The sequence below is a fragment of the Camelus ferus genome, chromosome 7 (assembly GCF_009834535.1).
Source record: "Camelus ferus isolate YT-003-E chromosome 7, BCGSAC_Cfer_1.0, whole genome shotgun sequence".
NCBI lineage: Eukaryota > Metazoa > Chordata > Mammalia > Artiodactyla > Camelidae > Camelus > Camelus ferus.
This window is the reverse complement of record NC_045702.1, coordinates 69,342,937-69,366,979: the sequence shown is the minus strand read 5'-3', so window position 1 is coordinate 69,366,979 and position 24,043 is coordinate 69,342,937. Positions and strand designations below refer to the sequence as shown.

At 36.2% G+C, this 24,043-nt stretch overlaps 1 protein-coding gene across 1 annotated transcript in view; it reads right to left on the bottom strand.

Annotated features, from left to right (window-relative positions):
- The window catches only part of SEMA3E (semaphorin 3E), a 226,225-nt gene that overhangs the window by 4,263 nt on the left and 197,919 nt on the right, over positions 1–24,043 (bottom strand). Inside the window, 5 exon segments of the mRNA XM_032484106.1 lie at positions 2–16; positions 15,297–15,436; positions 17,002–17,069; positions 21,377–21,543; positions 23,182–23,223. Coding sequence (XP_032339997.1) covers positions 2–16; positions 15,297–15,436; positions 17,002–17,069; positions 21,377–21,543; positions 23,182–23,223 — 432 coding nt within the window.

Sequence of the window (24,043 nt, the reverse complement as noted above, 5' to 3'; positions counted from 1 at the left end):
TGTCATCAGTCTTCACCTGCAAGAACAAGAAAATCAATGGCACTAAAGTATTATCCAGGAGAAAAGAACACCAGCTATAACCCTTCCCACTGTCTATCTTGAGTTTTTTCATTTTTGTTATCATATGATGAAATCCTGAAAGTCATAGATCTCTATATCTCTCTATATTATATACATATTATACAATGAATATATTAACTATATCATATGTATTATATATTAAATGTTACTATTTATACATTTATATTTTAGTATTATGTAGTTCTTTTTATATTTTATAATGCAACATATTTATACATTATATCAATATATTATGATATAACATAAATATATGAGAAAAAGAGGCTAAGTAATTAAATCAGGTGTACGTATGAGTCCTGCACTTACTTATATTGAGATCACTTCATATCAGCGACTTTGAGATCAATTTCTATCGGTATTCTGAAGAGCAAAGTGAGAGAACTTTCTCCCTAATAATTTCAATTAATCATTAGAAATAGATCCAGGTCAGTATAGCACTCATAGTGAAACAAAGATTTGTCAAATTTAATTTCCTTTTTAATGGCCAAAAACAAATGTCACTTCTCACATTATTAGTTCACAGGTCCTTATTTTCCCAGATCATACTGATCAATGTATCTGCAAGGACCTGTTTAGGGAGCTGGGGTACCAACACTCTTCTTACCGGGAAAAAAAAAAAAATCCATTCATTAATTAATTCAGTGAGCATTTCTTACATTTCTACAGGGCTGTCCATTTAAGCAGAGATTAAAAAATAAACAAGTAAAATCCAAATTCTGCTCTGGATGACCTCACAGTCTAGTAAAAATTAAGTCCGCATATACTTTAGTGCTCAAATATTTCCTTTTTAGGACATAATAAATTATGCCCATTACTTTTATAAATAAATAATTACAATTCAGGGTAAGAAGGGAACAACAAGGCCTCCAAAAATAGCTCGTGTTTTGTCACCAATAGTTGTACTGGTGAGTGTAGATTCGATATTAGACAAAACTAGATTCAAATACTGGCACCACTGTCTACTGAGTTGTGTGATCTAGAGCATTTATGTGGATTTTCTACCTTAGTTTTCTTTGTGAAAATGGAGGTAATAATCCTAATGTAAATCGAAGGATTGCTGTCAAGTTTATGCAACACAGGAGAGAATAATTTGTGCAGTGCTATTAATATTTACCTCTACCTTTCCTACATACAGTCATAACTCAGAGATTTTGTGGGTTTGGTTCCAGACCACTGCAATAAAGTGAATATTGTGATAAAAGGAGTCAGATTTTTGGTTTCCCAGTGCATCCAGGAATTATGATTACACTATACTGTGATTTATTAAGTGCACAACAGCATTATGTCTAAAAAATCATGTATATACCTTAATTAAAAATCCTTATTGCTCAAAAATGCTAGCCATTATTTGAGCCTTTAACAAGTTGTAATCTTTTTGCAATAGTAACATCAAAGATCACTGATCACAGATTAGCTTAACAAATATAATAAAAATGAAAAAGTTTGAAATATTTTGAGAATATTAAAATGTGACCTAGAGACACGAAGTGAGCAAACGCTGTTGGGAAAATGGCGCCAAGAGACTTGTTTAACGGAGGATTGCCACAAATCTTCAAACTGTAAACAACATGGCATCTGCGAATAGTAATACAGCAAACAGCAATAGAATGAAGTATGCCTCTCCATTCCTTTAGCTAAAAACAAACTGGCATGTGTTCAGATGGCCCAGGACCGTATCATGATGGGGTAAACGTGATGCGCACTACACTGGTTGACCTCCCCCGAGAACACACAACAAGAGCACTATTCACCTCTGTCAATACTGAAAGAAGCACGTGATGAGGCAACAACCACAACCACTCTGGCAGGAAAGGCCATTACCACCAGGTTGTTTCTGTCCCAGTGGCAGGTTTTTGCAAGGCCTGCTGGGCTCAGCTACTCCAAGCCACAACTGGCTTGGGCACGTCCGATGCTGCAATGTGATTACTTATGTGTGACTGCTCACGCGTGATCATTTATATAATCTGTGAATAATGTGTGAAATGGCATTTGAGGTGTAGCAGAGACTGAATGCCAAAAAGAGACGTTAATGATAAATTACGAGGCTCCCAGCAGGGGTCCGTTCCAGCCGTGTAAGGGAATTTATTCAGCAGCGTCAGAGTGACACAGTTGGCTGATCAAAAGGGCTACACAAGTCCTTCACAGAGGCTTACTTGACTTGGCAGAACGATGTCCTGATGGACAGAACCCGAAGGAAGTTCTGCAGTGATGAAGCAGGAGGAGGCCTCAAACCAAACCATCTTCATTACATAGAAACAGTCTGTTACCTGGTGGTCAGTTTTGCTGAGAATGCGTCCTTGACACCTGCCACAGCAAATAACTCTCAAAGGACTCGGTGCCGCTTTTGCTCATTTCCTCCAGGCCTCTTGGCAGCCTTCTCTTTCCTACTAGCTTCTTCCACAAATTCACCACCTACTGCAACCCGGCTGTGACCTTACCAGGCCCCAGACAACACTGACTGAAGCACATCTTCCACGTATTTTTAAACTTGTGGATGCACTGGATGTAGATGGACCCGCCACCTTCCACGTCATTTTTTTTCTGTGTCGTCCATGCCATTATACCATCCTGATTCGCTTCTTGGTTCTTTCTTGATCTTTTATGTAGATCTTTCATTCCTTCTAAGGCACAATCCTCTGCCCTTCCTTGATTTCATGTTTTATTTGCATCTACTGATAACTCTTCCATTTTCTCGTTTCAGTCGGCTTCCTGAGGATGGTGCATCTCACACATAGACAATCCACTGTTTTGTGTTTCTTATTAATTATAAAACACTGACCAAGACTTCTCCACATGATTCTTCATTAACTACAATTCAGTGTCTTTCCACTCAAACTGCACTCCCCTCCCATTCATTGACTTCCTTGTATCTGACAATTACATTATCCCTAGTCCCCCCTCCTCAACTGCTGGTCATTTACATTTATCATTGTTCTGTCCACAGATCCAATGCATCAAACTCCCACCAACATTTCTTCAGTGGTGATGGACAGAAACATCCATCCCATTTCACTATTTTTGCTGCATGTTAGACTCTCATGCTTCATAACTGATTTTCTGGCCTTATCTCACTGCAGTCTCCTGCATATCTTTCTTTTCTGATTATTAAATATTTATCTTTATTGTAGCTATTGTATATCTTTACCTTCAGCTTGTCCAGTTTCTAATTCTTATTTTAAATTTTTCGTTAGCAACAGTGAATCTTTTTTTTTCCCCTTTCAGTCCCAAGTGCAGGTCACTGTAAAGTATAGGTGACGGAAGGAAGGCTGGTAAATCCTGAATTTTCCATTCCACATCAGGTAAGGAAAACTGTTCAGACCCTCAGGAGTATGCGTGCTTCCTATTTATACTGCTCTCTTCTGCTCCTGCTTTCATGCCCAGGTCGATTCTGTTTCAGGAACTACGCTCTTGTCGGCGCCTGGAGGGTCTCCGTGGCTGGCTGCTTCTCATCCTGAAAGGCTGAACTAAGTATCATCTCTTCAAACAGGCCACCTTCACCCGCCTGTAAAAGTGTCCTCCTTCCATTAACACCATGTCACCTGTTCACCTTTATACACCTGAGCCTGCAACATTACCTGCAAATATGTAACAATCCTTTAATAAATTTTCTTTTGACTGGCACCTTTCCCCTTCATTTCAACATATGGATTTTATTTCACTCTTGAAAGTTCACTTTCTTTTGCTATGTTCCTGCCTGAGTACTTATTGATGCTATTGCTTGTCTGAGCAGGTGAAAATTGCTCAATTAACCAGATCCTGCCTTTTGATCTCTGTCCCAGAACGAGCTGAATGTGGTGCTTCTTACTAGGGTTGGTGGAACTGGTGCATTTCTGGAGATAAATGAGTTTTCTAGAAGGATTTCTTAAATCAGTGTGTTTACTTTCATGATGATCGATAATAAATTAATCAGATCTACGTGGGATTCTGTGGAAAACCAACCTCATTGTTAGTGTTCGTATTTATCATGGATTCTGAACCACTTTGAAAGTTTTAACCATTTTTAGCTAAGAACAAAGATGGATTTAACATGTTAATGATACATTCCAGCCAAATGAAAACCAAACAACATTCCTACGTAGTAATGTACATAAAAATTTTAAAGTCACTTGAATAAAGTGTGGGGGTGTTGAATCATCACATGACACACGGTGCTGTGGAGAGAGATTTCACACACACACAAATGCACACCTATGTGGTAGTCTGCATCACACAGAACGTTCATGGAGAGATCTTATTTCAGCGAACAAAAACCATCATGTTAAATAAACATTTAAATGATGTCTGCATTTTATATTTTATTTGTAAATTTATTTTCACTCTATATTTGAATAAAAGCAACAAGCATAAAGAATGCATGGCCTGTTTCATTCCTGTGAATATTTAATAAACATTGTAAGTCATGACAGCAGCCCAAGAAAATGTCTTACTTTTAAGGGCAGGTGGTGAACGCAACCTAGACGACACTAGAATCAAATCTGTCTTCCCAGCTCCTGCTGCTCTTGGCCCCTGTACGGCCACCTTATTCCCTGCTTCCATGGCCTTAGTCTGTCTTTCCTTACCTTTAATGAACTCCTCTTTACTTTCTATCCAACCATTTTTTAAAAATTTCCTACAAGCTGTAAAATTTCACTACTTAAATGAGTACTTTCTTTACAGTCCATGAAGATCTTTTGATTCTTTTTGTAACTCAGTAGCATTCACATCTGTAGCACACAAGCTAGTACTTCTATTCCTCTTCAAATTATTTTTCCATGCAAGTTTTATCTCTTTAACCATATCTGAAGTTTCATAATGGCAAAAGTCTCTCCTAATCATGCTCAATATTCCACAATGAGTCAACGGCTCAGAACACAGTGAAAACATGAGAACCTATTAGTTAGTTCATAGCGTACAAACATGCAAAGCAGTGACGCATACCAGCAAAGATATATCCCAAAGTTATTCACTTTTTCTATGTAAGTTCAATAGTGATTTGGATAGAGAGGAAGCAGGTACGATTTCAGGAGCCGTTAGTGACCGAGAAGAGAAGGCTGGGCCTCACAGATACACAGGAAAAGCAGCTCCAGGACATGCCTTTCCCTGAAAAGAATCTGCATACAAACATCACCAAGAATACAATCCTTTGTTCTCTCCCTACTGCATCTCCCGTGAGAGTGAATAACACATGAAACAGTATGGAAGTCATCCAGTCTACCTTTCAGGCATATAGCAAGCAGTTTATGAAAGTGTTTTCAAAATAAAACAAAGAGCAGAAATAGAAATAAGTACAAATCCTTGAACACTGGATGAAAAGTACTTTTTTGTTTTTTTAAAGAATTTTCAAGTCTGGTATAAAAAGCAGGTATTTCTTTCATAATCAGAAATCCAAGTCTGAGAAACAATGCACTGCGTATAAAGTCCAGACAGGTTAAAAAATATGGAAGCACGACGATTATAATGGAATTGTCCTACATCGTTTATTTGCATGTTATCGCCAGTGCCTGTCTCAGAATCTTGGTCTCCTCTCCCGGTTACAGTGAATCAGAAGTTCAGGCATAAAAGATGTTTCAACTCTCAAGTCTAGACAGCTGTACATTATGTAGGTTAAACTACTTTGAAACTTAAATACATCTTCCATGGTCTATGAAGTCTAAAAATAAAAAATGACTTAGAAATTTGTATTTGAAGTCCTTCCATGATTTAATCTTCCCAAACTTTAGTTAACATGGGTACCTTGACATCAAATCTTGATTACAGAATTGCTTTCATCCAGCTGCGCTGTCTGCAGACCAGATTTCCTTAGTCAAGGAGATGGGACATAATATATCATTTTATCAAATATTCTTATAGGCAATCTACAAAAATACAAAATTTCTTACTGAAAATGGTTTTAATATTCTTAGCAATAAAGATTGATTCAGTATGTTTCATAATGTTAAATAAAAAAACATAATTAAGCAAAGAACCCTGCACATCTGGTAGCTGGTCAGGAAGAAGCAGTGATTTCCATGTGTATCAACCATATGTTCCACACATTTTATAAGACACGGACAGACAAGGGCCTTGAATTGGTTTAGCTCTAAATATATTCAACAATGAAATCAGTTTTAGTCGAGAAATAAAGACCAACAATGTATATATTTATTTGTTTATCTGGCCTACCTTCAATACAAAAAAAAAAAAACTGACTTACAAAAAATGTCATATATGACAGTATTAAAATAAAATTTTTCTTTTATTAAAGACACTTTCCAGTGTAAACCTGCTATATGAGAGAGGATTACTCAATAGAGGCACAATGAATTAACTTAATTGCTCATTTGGGGAAACCTATCACACTATCTGGAGAACAAATAAAGTTGTACTTATACTTCAGATTAATTTAAGATCTAAACATGGAAAAGTTCTATCTAATACAAGAAGATGCCGAGAAGAAAGTTATCATAAATAAGAACTCAAAACTATTCCATGAAAAAATGTTGTATTCAATGTATCAACTTTATCAAAGAAGAAGTTTGGAACATTTATTCTCAAGAATGGATTACTGTACAGAGAAGATGCAAAGACCTCTTGAAAGTCAACAAAAATATAAAAGAGAGAAATGGAAAAATCATATAAAAAAGCAATTCAGAGGAGGAGAAACTCAAATGCTTAATAAGTGTGCAAGTTCATGTTCAACTTTACTAGTTATTTTAGAAATGCAAATTTGACCAAGACACCGCCTTGTACCCAGAAGAAAGGCAAAAATTAGGAAATTACCAAATACAGGTGAAGATATGTGGAAAGGGAGACCCACAAGAACTGCTCTGAGAGTGAAGGTGGTGAAGAAATTCTGGAAAGCAAGCTGAGAGTAGTTCTAGAAATGAAGAATGCTGACAGATAATAATGTAGAAATTTGCACTCAGAGCTACAGGGGGTAACTTACAGAGATGATGATTAAAGATGTGGTAGTGGGGATTAGCGACACTCTTGGTTCCCTCTTAGGGGAAGTGATCAATCAAGAGCAACAACTGTAGGCTACGGAATAAGTTACAGAAACAATGAAACAGAGACACACAAAGCAATAGGTGATAAACCATACAAACACAGTGCTGAGTTTTAAAAAGCAGAGCGGAATAATACCCGTAACACAATATATTTATTTTCACAGCTCCTGTATACTAGGAATACTTGTTCCACATACAGATGGAGCATTGGACTTACTCCACTCATTACAATGGATGCATATACGGAAGTAGGGATCAAAGTGGAGAAAGTGGTCCAGGAAAAATAAAATCAAACAAGAGGGGAAATTTATGTGGACTACCTGATCATGACAATGTGCCATATGATGAACTAAACTATATGTCTGAAGTCAAAAACAAGAACCAACAAGCAAAACAAACAAAAACTCCAGTTGTCTGCAGTGATTATCTCGGTTTGGCAAACAATAAACTAAGCTGTTTGTGAGATCGGTTCACGCTCTAGTATACTATAATCATATAATTTTAGAAGTACTGCTCAAAAATTAAGCAAACAGCAGTTTAAGGACAGTATTTTACTGAAAATTTCCAAAGACAAGAGTATCAGGCCTGCCTAGACCTGGCTGTGACACACTTGAGTCTGCTTTTGGGAAGAGGGTAAACAGGAGGGAAATACAAAGACTCCTAGGAAAAAAGGAGTATCAGGGTGATGAGGATGAAGGGAGGAAGAGGACAGAGGACGAGAGTACAGATAATGCTTGAACACAAAACTGCACACCACAAGGCATTGAACAGCTACTCTAACAGTAGTATAAATTCAACACTAAATTTCCTAGTGACCAGAGGAAAGAGGAAAGTATGGTAAGTTCAGGGATCCACATGTCTCTCAAGTGTATTTTAAAAATTACTCCCTCTGACAAGTACATCTTTTCCTGGCACTGAAGCCTGAGAAAAATCTCATCTGTGTTTTCATAGAAAGAGAGGCAGGCGTCCACTCAGCAGCACAACAATAAATACCTTTCCTTAAAGTAACGTCTCAGTGCCTGTTGAGGACAAGATGTCCAAGTACAGCTCAATACAAGCTTTCTCTGAGGCTAAAGCAAGGGGGTCCAGGTATCCAGTTCTAAGCCGGTGTATCTTCATGCAGAGGTACAATTTCTATTTTCCAGAAGATCATAAAACCTATAATTTACACTAGAGCCAGAGGAACTGGGAAGTGAGGGAATCAGTGGTTTTGATTTGATTTGATCTACTCTGTGTCTGACAAGGGGGTTGCTGCATGACCCTGTTACTTCGTTACTTCATTCAATCAGATGTCCAGAGTCAGACTGGTCTCAGTGGGGTAAAACAGAGGTCCGTCTCTGAGTCCACAGATCTAGAAAGATATGGTTAATTTTCAAAGATGTTCAGCGATCTCTCAGAAAATTAAGAGAGTTCTACCTAAAACTCTCAATCCATTTCTATTCTTACAACCATAAAGTTGCTTTATATTTGCCATTTAAACAATAGAAACTGTGTCTTTGCCACTGCAAGGAAAAAAAAATGAAATTCATAAGTGATACTGCTAATTACTCCAAATATAAAATATGGGGCATATGACATTATAAATAAATGCTTGTCAAGACCGAAAAATGCAAATTCTGAGTATTTACCTGTGAAGAGTTGTTCATTTAGGAAGGATAAGCACATTTTTTAACAGACTGAGGTAGAAACATCAAAACTACTAAACAGATGTTTCAAATGAGGCAAAGAGTTCACGCACTTTAATATTATGACAACAAGAAAACCAAAGAAATGAAATTCGAGTGGAACAAGTCTGATGCTTTGAGAACATGGAATAAAGACAAAAATGTAAACAGGGCTGTCACTGATCTCTGTCTTGGATTAGCTAGCACCGATGAAGGGCAAGAAAACAGGACTCATCTAGAAAATAAGATGGTAGAATAAAGATAAGATTTCACTTCAGAAGTCTCCTAATTTTGATGACACAATGCAACTTCAACATTAAAGAATGTAATTTGGGCACTTCATTTTTCCTTCTTCTGTTTTTACAAGAGATGCTGTCTCCACAATGCACTGAATTATCAATAAAATTATGCTTTCATTGAGACTGTACAAATTTAGCATGGATGCAATGAACTCTAAGTTATCTGGAAGGAACTGCTGATTGATAAGTTAACCAGGCCTCTTATATCTCTCAACAGTATTTAAGTGACTTTGAAGAATTTATTCTACTCAGTAGGCAGTCTCAAGACAAAGTTGAAAAGTGATTATTTGGGGCATAAAGTAAAAAAAAATAAATAAAGAAGTAAGAGATTAAAGTCAAATGGAAATTTTGGAGTTTTGATGTCAACTTACATCCTCTTGGGTTTTCTATAATAAATATGCACATTTATGCATTGTGTAAGCAGTCTATACAAGGCAAACAGTTGATATTTTAATATTAAGACACACAAACACACAAAAATAGTTTCCCATAAAGAGAGAATCCCCAATGGGAAGATCAGCGAGAACGCAGGAGAAAGTAAAACTTCCATGCCTACCGAGGGGTAAATTATGATGGCCATCTTACGGACCAGGAGCTTACTGGCCTGCCTTAAACCACTTGGGCATGCTGTGAAGAGTATTTTAGGTATCTGGGGATTGCTTCCCAAATTTCCCCACTGGGGATTTATGAACTCCTTCTAGAACACAACCTTGATTAGTGTCTCTGGGATACGCATCGGTTTGGTCAGTCAAGGAGTAAAGAATAAAGTCCAAAAGAACGTATTCCAAGAAAATATTCCATTCGGTTATGTTGAAAACTCATTCCAATGAAATTACAGTGCTCAGCCCTGTGTGAGGGTTTAGCTACTCATGAAAAGATATGTCATCCAAAATAGAGATATTTAATAAGGCTTCACTTATATATGTGTGTTCATTGGGGTCCTTATAAAAACTTCCTGTAGAGAGCTGTAAAGATTTTGGACTTTGAATGTCATGTGGTCTCTGTTATACTCTGCAGCTGTAGCCTGAAAACAGCCATACACACTAGGTTAACAAATGGGTGTCACAATTTTCAAATAAAGTTTTATTTACAAAAGAGGCTGAGGGCCAGATTTGACCTTCAGGTTGTAGTCTGTCAACTTACTTTATATCATTCTCAAGGTTCAAAAACTGTTCTATTTTTTGGATCAAAGACTTAAACATAAGACAAGATACAACAAACTTCCTAGAAGAAAATATAGGCAAAACATTATCTGACATACATCTCAAAAATGTTCTCCTAAAACAGTCTACTCAAGGAATAGAAATAAAAGCAAGAATAAACAAATGGTACCTAATGAAAATTACAAGCCTCTGCACAGCAAAGGAAACCATAAGTAAAACAAAAAGACAACTTACGGAATGGGAAAAAATTTTTGCAAATGAAACCGACAAAGGCTTGATCTCCAGAATATATAAGCAGCTCATACAACTTAATAAGAAAAAAACAAACAACCCAATCCAAAAATGGGCAGAAGACCTAAACAAGCAATTCTCCAGTGAAGACATACAAATGGCCAATAGGCACATGAAAAAATGCTCAGTATTGCTAATTATCAGAGAAATGCAAATCAAAACTACAATGAGGTATCACCTCACACCAGTCAGAATGACCATCATCCAAAAGTTCACAAACAATAAGTGCTGGAGAGGCTGTGGAGAAAGGGAACCCTCATACGCTGCTGGTGGGAATGTAGTTTGGTGCAGCCATTATGGAAAACAGTATGGAGAGTCCTCAAAAGACTAAAAATAGACTTAGCATATGATCCAGCAATCCCATTCCTAGGCATATACCCAGAAGGAGCCTTAATTCAAAAAGATACATGCACCCTAATGTTCACAGCAGCAATATTTACAATAACCAAGACATGGAAACAACCTAAATGTCCATCAACTTATGACTGGATAAAGAAGCTGTGGTATATTTATACAATGGAATACTACTCAGCCATAAAAATAATAAAATAATGCCATTTGCAGCAACATGGATGGACCTGAAGAATGTCATTCTAAGTGAAGTTAGCCAGAAAGAGAAAGAAAAATACCATATCATATCACTTCTATGTGGAATCTTAAAAAAAAGACAAAATGAACTCATTTACGAAAAAGAAACAGATTCGCAGACACAGAAAAACAAACTTATGGTTATCAGGTGCGGAAGTGGGTAGGAAAGGATAAATTGAGAGTTCAACATTTGCAAATACTAATATACACAAAATAGATAAACAAGTTCATACTGTATAGCACAAGAAACTATATTCAGTATCTTATAGTACTTTATGATGAAAAGAATATGAAAAAGAATGTATCTATGTTCATATATGACTGAAACTTTATGCTGTACACCAGAAATTGACACAACAATGTAAACTGACTATACTTCAATAAATAAATAAATATACAAAAAAAAGAAAAGAAATACTTAAAATAAAAAGACTGTAGGCTTCAAAAGGGCTAAGGCTGTGATTTGTTCATCACCTATTAAAGTAGGCTCTGAGTGACCTTTCAAGTCATTTCCAAATGTCAGTTGTTGGCGAACTTCTTAGTGAGACCATCTATGTAAAATTGCAATCTTTCTCTGCAAGTAATCTCTCTTGTACTCTCCTTATCATCTTTAATATATTAATGTTCTTATGTAGTCATATTATTATTATGTCTTTCTCTGTTCTCCAGAGTACAAGTTCTATGCAAGCAGGACATAGTAGATGCTCATTAAATAGCAAATAAATGAACAAAGCATTATTTTAGTTAAAAAATGAGGTAGAGTACTCTGAGGTTGATATCTACATAGGCTCAACTAAGAAAGCACACTTATTTCCATGCAGAACCCTTCTGCTACCAATGGACAGAGCAGAAGGCTGAAAGGGCAATCTGACAATGGAAATGCACTGATATATGCACTGTGTAATAATGATTCCTGGTATCAGTGGGACGTGTTTAACAAATTATTGGCAGGTTCTCAGACATCTAAACATGAGAAGCAGTGCCTCTGCCACAAAAGCTGCAGTGGCAAGCTCTGCCAAACTCTCATGGAAACACACACACACACACACGATATCACTAAACTCTGATGGAAACACACACACACACACACACACACACACACACACAATATCAGGAGCATTCTCCAGAAATCAAATTCCAGAACTTCTGTAGTGAACTGTTTTGCATTTGCTTCATGCTCTGTCTCAGAGCACATGAAACTGTACCCAGGATTCTGATTTCAGAAGATTGTGTGATGTAGTAGAAAGAGCTAAGAGACGTGGATTAGAATCTATTTAACTAGCTGTGAGTAACCAAGAAAGCAATTAAACATTCTGTGCTTCAATTATTTCATCCATGAATACATTTTTAGAATAAAACGGTACATTTTATAAACTGCACAGGGCAAATTCCTAGTTACTTGGATGATGAATAAACATGAAGCAACTCAGTTTTGGAGTCAGGAAGACCTGAGTTCAAACCTTGGGCCTGTCGCTGACTTTGTTTAAAAGCTATACCTCTCTGAGTTTGAGTTTGCGCATTTGTATGATGAAGATTATTATGCCTAAGATGCAGTTGTGAGACCCAAGAAGAAGGCAAGGCACCTACCACAGGTCTTGTGTGCAGGAGATGCACGTTAAAGGACAGCCTTATCTACCAACTCTCTTCTATTAAGTCTTTTCCCTCAGGACATCATAATAACTGACCCACATCATAAGGAACCAGGTCTTCAAGCCAAGGTAAAATGCTTCCGTAAGAAGTGCTCATTAATTAGGCTTCCCATAACATTCATGGAATTAATAAAATGTATAGAGATTACATTTCATACGTGTTATGTAAGGAAGCAGACTATAAAGTACACATTTGAGAGAACCGCAGTGATCCAGTATTGCTAGCTGCTTTCTAGAAATTTAGTCAGGGAGCATTTCTTAAGGTTTATTTGAGCAAAAATGTTATCCGCCTGAACATGTGGTTTCTGGATAACTTGATAAAGTTGACTGTGAATTTCTAAGAGGCTCCAGACTCAAAAATTTTAGTTTAATAAAAGGATATGATGATTAAATTTTTTCCAAAGACTCTGGTCTGACTGTGGCTTGTAGTGTCCATGATGAGTCTTGATGGACACACTCAAGGATATTCTAAAAAACATTCCCACACAAGGTAAGAATTGGACCAGGTACTAAAACATCCTTTACAATGGTCAAGATTTAATAATAAAATTATCTTATATGTCTTACAGTGACTACAATAAATGCAAAAATGAGTCAAAAAAAGACTCAAAACAGACTCTATAAAACTCTGAAAGAACATACAGGTAAAGTCATTCTGCTTCGTGCACACAGCATGCATGTTTAGCTTTTGATGAAGTCAGTAATTTTGCCTTTTGGTTTAGATTTTAATAAATCTACGTGTATATTTATATATGTACATGTATAGTTAAACCCATATATATAAAATACATATGTACACATACAAAGTTATATCTATAGAAACCAAGCACTATTTAATTATGACATATAAAACTTATATATATGCAGAGAGTATATTCAAATTTCAAATATCAGTAAAAACATCAGTCAGGGAAATCTGAATGTAGATGAAAATGGGCCTAAAATGTGGGGAAGAAGAAGTAGATTATATTAAAAATATGAAGAAGAAACTTAAAGCTGAACATTGATGGATGCAGCATGCTAAAGTGATTTGGTAAAGATTTCCAAATGCTACAGATTACATTGAGTTCCAAATTAGAAACAGAACAGACTGAGTGAAGGAAACTACTGTTGAAAGAATTACTTCTCTGTCTTCTGAAGCCACTCAACTGGAGGAGTAACAGAATATTCCCAGGTCATCTCCTGCCAAGTGAATTACCTTGGATTTATGGAATGGAAAATACTTTAGTACTAAATCAACAATTTATTTTAGTGCAATATGCTGTAACAGTTTTGGACACGTGTTTATTCTGATGATGTCATGAAAATTTAGGAGAATTTTCCTTTCCTGATTGCCTTTCTATATTACCTCTAATACTAACTCTACTAGCCTTTTTTAAGTTGAGGTCCCTTCCTCTCTAATGGCTATCCTAGGTACCTGGGATTTACAAATAGAGTCACCTCCCAGAACGTACTTGTATGATTTGGACCAAAAACAGGTTGGATTTTTAGTTTCACATTAGGCCAAGGAAAAAAAGGCAGAAAATGTCATTGTGCTCTACATTTGGAACCAATCATTCAGACTTCCAATGACACACGTTTGGTCTCCAGTGCCAAGGGGTGGAGACTTCCGTGACTTACAATCTGATGCGTACCTACGAGCTCTCCTCTGTGTCCTAAAACATGTCCCTAAAATTTCTTATCCTTATTCTCTTTACTTGTACTCTTCTCTTTACTAAGGACCATTTCCCCAATATTCTCCAAGATCTATCTCCCTTTAATATAACCAAATTTTCTTCTACTTTCTATTTTTGTAAAAATTGAGTTAAAAGCACACATCAACATCGACAATGCTTTCCTGCTCCCCCGCCTGCTTCACACCCTTGAACTCTCCCTGCATACGACCAGCTCCCTAGACCTGCATTCACCCATCTGGTCATGGCCTCCAGACTATTCCACACGTGTGCTTTAAATGCTGCCTATCCTTCCATTGGTAAAAGCAGCCCGACTTGATCCTCTCTCACTATTTAGATAACTACAGAAATACAATCTCCACCACCAAACCCGCTTAGAAGGATGAAAGAGCCGATGCCTTTCTTCTGTTCCCAGTGGACAACAGCGGAGCCTCTGATGCCTCATACACGTGTTAATACAAAAGCCTTATCAACAACTGGCTGAATGTTGTTGCTGTGGTTGTTTTAATACTACTATCTATCTGTCTAAGATATGTGTTACTGCTGGTTAAGTCTGCTATTTTTCTAAAACATGTCTTGGGCAATACAATTTAAGACTATCATTTTGACAACATGACACTAACATGGCACAATGAATATCTCTTAAGTAAAAATCTCATTTCTAGGATCCAAATTATATATATATATTTATAATTTATTTACATATGTAAATAACTACAGATATATATAAAAAGATCTATTTAAAAAATCTATTTAAAAATCTTTGTATGTGTATAAATCACACATAAATACACCCACTTTTAAAATGACATGTGCAGAACAGACTGTTTAATTTTTAAGTACCCAAATAAATCACCCAACTATTGACTAATCACATGCTATATGCAAGAAACCGTGGTGTGAACGTGCAGCTAGGGGATTACCTCTTCTTTCCTTGTGTCGCGTCCTTTCTGCACAAACCAGATAACTTTTGCTTGTAAAGACCGCGGGGTACATTCCAGCAAAGTACTGTTGTTCTCTATGCCATAGGCCAATCGCTCTTCAGTCTTATCCAAAGCATCCCCTATAACATAAATGTTAACAGCAGCCTTGAGACTCTGATTTTACCAGCAAATCCTATTTTTAAAGAGAGTCTTTATTCAGATCCCTACAGCAAAGTGAACAACTTTGATGACTTATGGCTGATTTCTATAAAAGGTCATTTATTTGAGTTCTTGAGAGAAAGTGGTATACTAAAATCTAGGCATTAAAAAGGCACAGCAGGCTATGGGGTAAGACAGAAAGACGTAACTGGGACTCTGGTTCCACAGGATGGGACAGTCAGAACGGTTAAGAATGTGCATCGGTGTTAAGTTCATGGGAAATCAGTGGCAATATCCATTCATAAAGGAGCCAGAGGAGGTGGGCACCAAACAAGAAAGCCAGGCATTGGACTAAACCCATGGCTGCAAACAAAAGCAGAGAGCAGAAACCAAGGTGACGTGGCATCACATTAACGCGAGCATGAGAGAGATCTCAACAGTGGACGGCACTTAGCCAGATATTGGGCTCCTGCAGTAAGCAAAGGCTAGAGACTGAAGTGAGGACTGCACAAACCAGAGCTTCTTGATTATAATCTGTATCTTGGCCCAGAAAGTTTCTCACTGGACTTGAACTCAAATTTGCATACAGGCAAGTACACCTAACTGCAGCAGGGAATAAAAGCAGAAGGATTTATTTTTTGTTGTTTTAACAAAGATAAAATTCAGTAACTAGATCCCAGGATTGTTTTCCTATCCCTGCGCCCTCCTTGCCTTCAAAATGGACCTCCAAGGTTCCCTAAGATTATGTCCTGCCTTTCTCTAGTCAACGTTCTCAGAGCCTTATATCCTGCACCACATCCTGGACCAGCCTGAGGTATAGCAAACTGATGCTGGACCACAATGTCTGGATTTGAGTCTAAGCATCTCTGTTCCCCCAAGCATGGTACCCCCTTTACCCTGTTACTTCTTGGTAAAACCAACAGCCTGTGCGCAACCCACTGTCATGGTGCGAAGAGTCAGGACAGTGTTTTTTGTCTTGTCTTCTGTACCTTTGCCTAAAGCTGAAATTTTCTCTCATCCTTTACCCGTGAGACCACCTACCACCTTTCCTCAGAAACCCACGTTGGTACCACTAAGCCCAGCTCTAGGCTGACTCTATTCCAGTAAAAGAGTCAAAAAAAAAAAAAAACTTTTTCACATTATTCTATCCAAAGCTTGACTTGATATAAATTAGATCACTCTTGATAAAAATCACTGTAAGTTATAAAACGTGGTGAAGTTATTCCCAGGGTTGAGCCGATGAGAAAAATCCTGCAAATCACAGTGGCATTGCCAGCTAAAGTAGGTAGCATTCTTGTTCTAGGATTTCCCTTTTTGAGGTCTAACAATAAAGCTTGGTGGGTACATAAAACACTTTCCTAATGAAGAAAAATTACATGCCAAATCCACAAAATGTTAACTATATGGAAAAAGAGAGAATACTTTCAGCAATGTTGTTCTCACATATATCAATCACAAAGAAAACAAGGGCCCTTTTAAGAAGTTTGCAGTTTATCTTCAATGCACACTCCAAGTAACCCATGGCAATCGATTTTCTATGGATTACCGACAAACTGCTGTCCAAAGCACTGCTGAGCTGCATTTCCGTGCCGAACATCTTGTCTGCGGAACCGCCTGAAAGAAAGTAAATGCATTAGGAGTTGTTTAGACTTCAATTTTCCAGACTTTAAAACATAGCCAACTGCATGAAAGTTTCAAGTAGTATTCTGCTACTGAAAAAACGGATCAGTCCTACAAAACAAGGATAAAATTCAAGTTTCATAGTTTTCTGTATTTCCATTGAATGCTATTCAATGGATAAGATCTATATAAAACTGTTCTTTAAATAGGCACAGGAGTTTGAGTAATGTATCCTGAAACAACAATTGAAGAAAGTTTTCTTTACATTTTGTTCAGATTTTAATTCAACAAGAAGTCTTCTAGCTTGAAATGAGTGTCTTGGGTGGTAAGGGATGTGTGCAAAGAAAAACAGTCGGGTTTGAGGCAGACTATTTCAGTAAAAAATGCATAAAATTCCTATATGTATTAAAGTGTATATAAGTAAAGATATTTGGATTCAAATATTTTGATCTATAACCACTGTGCTCAATATGATTGCAAATAAAATATATTATATGCTGAATTTACTTTTATTCGGTTGTAACATTTAGAAATCATATTCCTCTACTGACTGAATGTGACAGTGTATTATACATATTAAACAGGATGTCCTGCATATAGTGAAAGCCAAGAAATCCTGCACTTTCCCTTAATTTACCTATTAGGATCACTTGTAGTATATTTTCATGTTTTATAGTGTACTTAAGCATATAACTGAAAAATGACAATATTCTTTATCCATGGAAAAAGAATTCCAGAATGTAAAATATGTTTTAAATTTGTAAGCATCTTTTTCAGGAATTAAACAATGGAAATTGTCACTATTAGTACTGAAATGCTAAAATGAAGATCTTCAGCATATTAATTAAGATTAGGGATAAAAATAGAAGTATTACATAAAGGCAGAAAATATCACTTGCTTCTCTAAATCATGGCATTGCCTCAAGACTGAGGGAAAAACAGAAGGCAAAGCAGAAGTTTTACCCCAGAGGTGGGTGGCGAGGCTTCCCAAGGGACAAAGAGATGCTTTAACCACATGCAATGATCAAATATGGAAAAGGAAACCACACTGAAACCCCAGTGCCACCCCTCACGTGCTTCATGACCTGATACGTAGCTCTCTCTCCTGGTCTTTTGTGTCCTCTTTCATGAAGCAAAGTTGAGCTAATTGAGCTCTAAAACCTAGTCCAGTCTCATTTTTTTTTTTTAATTCTAGGTTTTCCTCACTGCCTCCAAATGATACTGGAATGTCATTTCAAGAGGTGGAGGGCTTTCTCACATATGGGTTCAGATCTGAGTTAGGAATGCAATACTTAAACAACTGTTAAAAGTATTTCCTTATATTGAAAGCAAGAGGGGATGAACATTTCTAGTCAATTTTTAGGATTGTATGCAAAAACATGTTTTTTAAAAATAAATATTTGATTAGAAAACCTTACCTAGAGACCTGAGATTTTACAAAGTTAAGACTAAAACTGCCACACAGATCATTCTACTGAGCTAAACAGAAAATAGAAATTGACAAAGTAAGGAGAAAAAGTAAAATGTTTTATGGTTATTTATTATTTTATACTAGCATGTACATCTATTATATAATCGATAGCAGCTCTAGATGGGAATTAAACTGCTGTTGTTAATTCTTCACTTCACTGAGTACTGCTTTGGTACTGGGAACCCCACGTCCATTGAGCAATCATGAATAATGGAGCAGGAGTAAATCAATGTAACAAGGAAATAGTTCCCACTGTGCAGAAGTGATGTATCTTGTTTATTCCACAGGTGATGTGAGAATAAAGGAACTGCAATCAGATAACGGTAGATAAGCATTATGGATAAGAGTGCAAACACTTTGTTGAAAATCACTGGAAACATGCATTTAACAAGAAAGATACCACATTTTCCAACAAGGCTTCAGTTCATTTTATACTATCCTAATATAGTTCTTCTTTCTTTCAGAATTCAAAAAAGTGTAGTAACATCAAGAGTTTTAGAAAGGTTAAGCAAAGTTGTCTTTTATTCTCAAAGTCACATATTTTTCTTGTATCTCTTGCCTCTTGGAAACTTTTTAAGAGAATGCTGGAAACAGACAAAATACAAGAGCAAGGGAAAGAAAAGGATCTAGCTCTATAAATTATAGTGTATTTTGGAAGACTATTTTAAACAAGTGGTTTGGTTTGTGAATTAATGTTTTTCTTCTGTTGTCTCATTTTCACTCTGTGGACAGAAAAGTATTTATTTTAATGACCAGTTTTTAATTTCTGCTGCTAGTCAGGTCTGAAGCAAAAATGATCTGCTATAAAAGCAAACTATGTTCCCTTTATGTGCTGGAACTTATCCAAAAAGTTCTCCTCCAGGGGTGGGTGATAGTTCAAAAGAATCTGACACCACTGAAAGATCTCCATTACATGTCAGTGAACTGGACTAATTCATTTAGGAGTATGGCTCCTGACTCCAGCATCTCACTTCTTCCTGTCTACAATTTTGCCCATTCATTTAACTTTTTCTAAGTAATATTTTGTCCACCCTTTTAAATACTGTATTATAAACTTGTGGATGTACAGTCTTACAAGATGTACCATAGACCAAGAAATATTTAGCTATGGAAACAGTTGCTCAGTTAAAATTCATCATCGTTATTACAAGCCTTATACAAAATTTCATTATTTCTAAATATTTAATGCAAGGTTTGTAAACCTCTTTATTGTTGCTAATGACAAGAGGATAATTAATTTTAATTTTATTATCTGTTGATAAAATTACCTTTCCGCCCTTAGATCTTGTTACTTCACTCCTAACCTATGGAACTACATGGTTTTCCCGGAAAACCTATCCCTTTGTACAATTAATTCTATTTAACTAGAAACTCCTTGTATCTGTACCTTCAAGACTGAGCTCAAAGGTTACTCTGAGAACTAAATAATGAATTACGTGTATTGCAGTTAGTCCAGGATGTCATACACAGTGGTAAGCTATCACCATCCTTATTTACAATTCCATTCTCCACTTAAGGTTCTGATTTCCTACAGACAGGGGACTGTGACTATCTCTTCAAACCCCCTGAACATAGTACAGTAACTGGTTCAATGAGTGAATAAACCATTAAACTATAGTTTCAATTAATAACGTGGCTACATTCTCCAAGAACTGCTTTCAAACATCAATAAGCATTTGTACAAAGTCAATTAACTCACTCAATTCTTGAATACAGTTGGTAAATTAGTTTATAAATGTCCTCTCAAAGCCTCTTTTTACTATCTGCTTATTATATCCTTTCTTTAAACACTCATTGGGATATTAATTTAGCTAAAGTCAAATTAACAAAAGTTCTGAATTAGTGATTAAGTATTTTTTAAATGAGACTGTACTATGCATGTGAACTTAGAAAAATAACAACTCTTTCAAACTGGGTTAAATTAGATTTTGAAAATGTGGAAAGTAGCCAAAAGTCAAAAAAGCCAGAGTAAATACAATTAATAAAAATTGCTTTTCAGTAGGGAAACTATATATGGTTCTATGTTTTTGCTTTATGTTATTTTTGGTCATTTTCACAAGAGAAAATAGTAACTGCTTACTCCGTAATAAAAAAAAATTTCCCCTTATCTTTTACCCAAAGAGTGCACAATTTCTTATGACTTTAGTGAGGAAAGACCCTTATTCTTCAAAATACTTTCTGTACCTTAAGATCTCCTGTTCAAAGAATCCTGGGATTTACCATCTCTAATAAGTGGCAATGACCTCGCTGAATTGTAGATACTAGAGTTTGGAGATCTTTAAGTACCTTTCATTTGTGTTGAATTAAATCACACATTTCATTAATTATACAATAGGTCATTCATTTGCCTAGGAGTTAAAATATTCACTTTCAAAATGAAATAAATGAAGACCAGCTGGTCAGGAGGACATGGGGCAACTGCAGGATGTACTTTAGAACTTATTTATTTATTTTCCCTTTAAAGTCTTTGAATTCCTCATGTGTGGGGTGGCTTGCCATTTCCACATTTTAAGTTTCTCTAAACTGGTTTCACTTTTTACAGCACAAGTTTCAGAACGGGGAAGAGTTGATGCAAACTCAGGAGGAAAAATACATCTCCAGCAGTGTGGGCAGCTCTGATCTCTACAAAATAATTGATAGGGGTTATTTTCAGGAAAAAGTTGAGTTTCCAAAGCTCCTACTATGAACAAAATAGCAGTAGGATGATTTATTTAAATAAAAATAAAATGGCTATTTTCACAGAATGGCTACAGAAAGAAAGAGACCAAAAAAAAAAAAAGTGTTAGGATTTTTCTAAATAAGGTAGATTCCACTGAAGATTCTGTCTCACCTTTTTGCATGGATGCCTGTGGGGTAATACCGGGAACAGGATATGCCATCCCAGGCACAGTAAGGGTCTCGAGCCAGGCAGCAGTCAGCACAAGCACTTCCATACATGTCGCACTGATGGAACCTGACTTGGGCCACGGCAGGGGCAGATCCAATGTACAGCTGTTGCTGTGGACATCAAAGCAGAGAGAGGCCGCTAGCAGAAATGGACAGAATTCTCACTGGGCTCTTACACCTAGATTCGTACGCACATTCACACACAATCACCTGTGTGAAAACTCACTTAAATGACTAAGATTACTCAGGACAGACAACGGAACATTAATACTTCATTTCTCCAAGATGTGAAATACTTTTATAGATGCAGATACATGAGTAACAGAACTGGTAGAGTGCAGCTGGCAAAAACCACAAGAATTTGACAATTATTTTATTTGTTATCTAAGCAGAAAGACTCTTTTGTCATCTAACATTTTTAAAAAGATCTATGGGAATGTCCAATAGAAGACAGGATAAGTAAATGGTATTTTTTGCATTTTAATTGAGATATAATTGATATATAACATTACATTAGTTCTGACCATACATCAAAATTATTTAGTATTTGTGTATACTGTGACATGATCACAGTAAATCTAGTTAACAGCCCTCATCACATTATAAAATTTTTTCTTGTGATGTAAACTATAACCACCATGCTGTACATTACATTGCCATGACTTATCTATTTTATAACTGCAAGTTTGTACTTTTTGAGAACCTTCACCCACTTTGCCCACCTTCTGTCTCTGGCAACCACCAATCTGTTCTTTGTATCTATGAGCTTGTTTTTGCTGTTTTTATTACTTATGCGTAAGTACAATCATACGGTATTTGTCTTTCTCTGACTTATTTCATTTAGCTTAATGCCCTCAAGATCCACCCATGTTGTTGCAAATGGCAGGATTTCCTTCTCTTTTGCAGCTGAGAAACATTCCATTGTGTGTGTGTATGCACGTGTATACATATGTACATATATATATAGAGAGAGATATATATAAAACAATATATTTATCCAGTCATCCATAGATGAATGCTTTAGTTTGTTTCCATGTTTTGGCTATCATAAATAATCCTTCAATGAACATGGGGTGCAGATATATTTTTGAATCAGCGTTTTTGTTTCCGTCGGATAAATACTCAGAAGTGGAATTGCTGGATCATATGGCAGTTCTGTTTTTAACTTTTTGAGGAATCTCCATTCTGTTTACTATAATGGCTGCATCGATTTACATTCCCACCAGCAGTGCACACTGACATTTAACATTTAGAAAAGTGATGTACATATATACACAGAATGATGTGAAATAAACTGTAAGATATGTTAAGTAAAAAGTAGAAATAGCAGAACAATGAACACTGCATGTTTCCATTTGCCCAAATGTAAAATGTTATATATAAATAAATGTTAGGCAACATGTGTAACAGCCACTTCTGGAGAAATGTACACCAGAAACTGGCTCCAGTAAAGTGGAAGGGAGATCTGTTTCACTGCACACTCTTTTGTATTACCATTATTACCATTATTTTTGCAAGAATATTAGCAAAAAAAAATCACAGAATAATGTTTTATCATAGTCATAGAAGTAAATCTACTCCTGTCTACATTTTTAAAAATAAAAAAATGAAAAAATCTACTACATGTAGATTGCTATATATATTTGTCAGAATAAAATAGTAACTTGTTAACATGTAAGCACACAAACTTTTTATCCTTTGACCTTAACTGATATATAGAAAACACACACACACACACACACAACTTACTCTCTTTGATGAAATCTCCATAGAAATAATAGGAACTGGATCCTGAAAAATAAAAAAGATAAGTTTCCTTTTTAAGAATTGAAATATAGAAACATATCTTAGTATGGTTGTAAATCACCTGAAGTCATATTAGGTATGTGAGTGGTTCTCTACCAGGCAGCCTATAGCTTTCATTTTAGTAAATCAATAGGACAATATAGTTAAATTTAAATATAGCTTTCTTTTAAAAAATATTTTCTAATAGAATAGGACAAAATGTAGATGAGAAATATAATGGATAATCTAAGCAGCATACAGTTTGTCTCTGAAATGCGGTTTCTGTATTTGCATTTGAGTATTACTTATGCTTTGGAAATTCAAATATCTTTAAATAAAATAATACGGTCAGAGTGTTCTTTCTTATAAGAAAGCTGAACCATTAGAAGTAAAACAGTTATGTCCTTGAATAGGTGTTATTGCTAATAAGCCATGTGATCTTTAATTGTTTTAACCCAGGCCCAAACAAAATACTTTTCTGTTGGCGTTAGCATGGTCAATCATGATGAACCCAGAATGCTTTGAATGAGATGCATAACCTCACTGTCATGGAACTGCACCAGAGGCAGGTCTCTCTACAGCACAGTTTTGAGAGCCTGTGTGCAATTCCAGGGAGGGTGATTAAGACTGGAGTGTCTCTAAGGAGCACCAGGCGCTCAGTTCTGCAAGTAGGGAGAAGCAATGGGCTGGTGAGTCTACTCTGGATAACTACCCTTCAAAGAATTATTTTTTTGAAAGAGAAAATTTGCTCCTCTGTGTTAATTTTTTAAAAAATATTTTAAACTACAGAACACTTTATTGCATGCATTCCTTCATTTATTCGCTC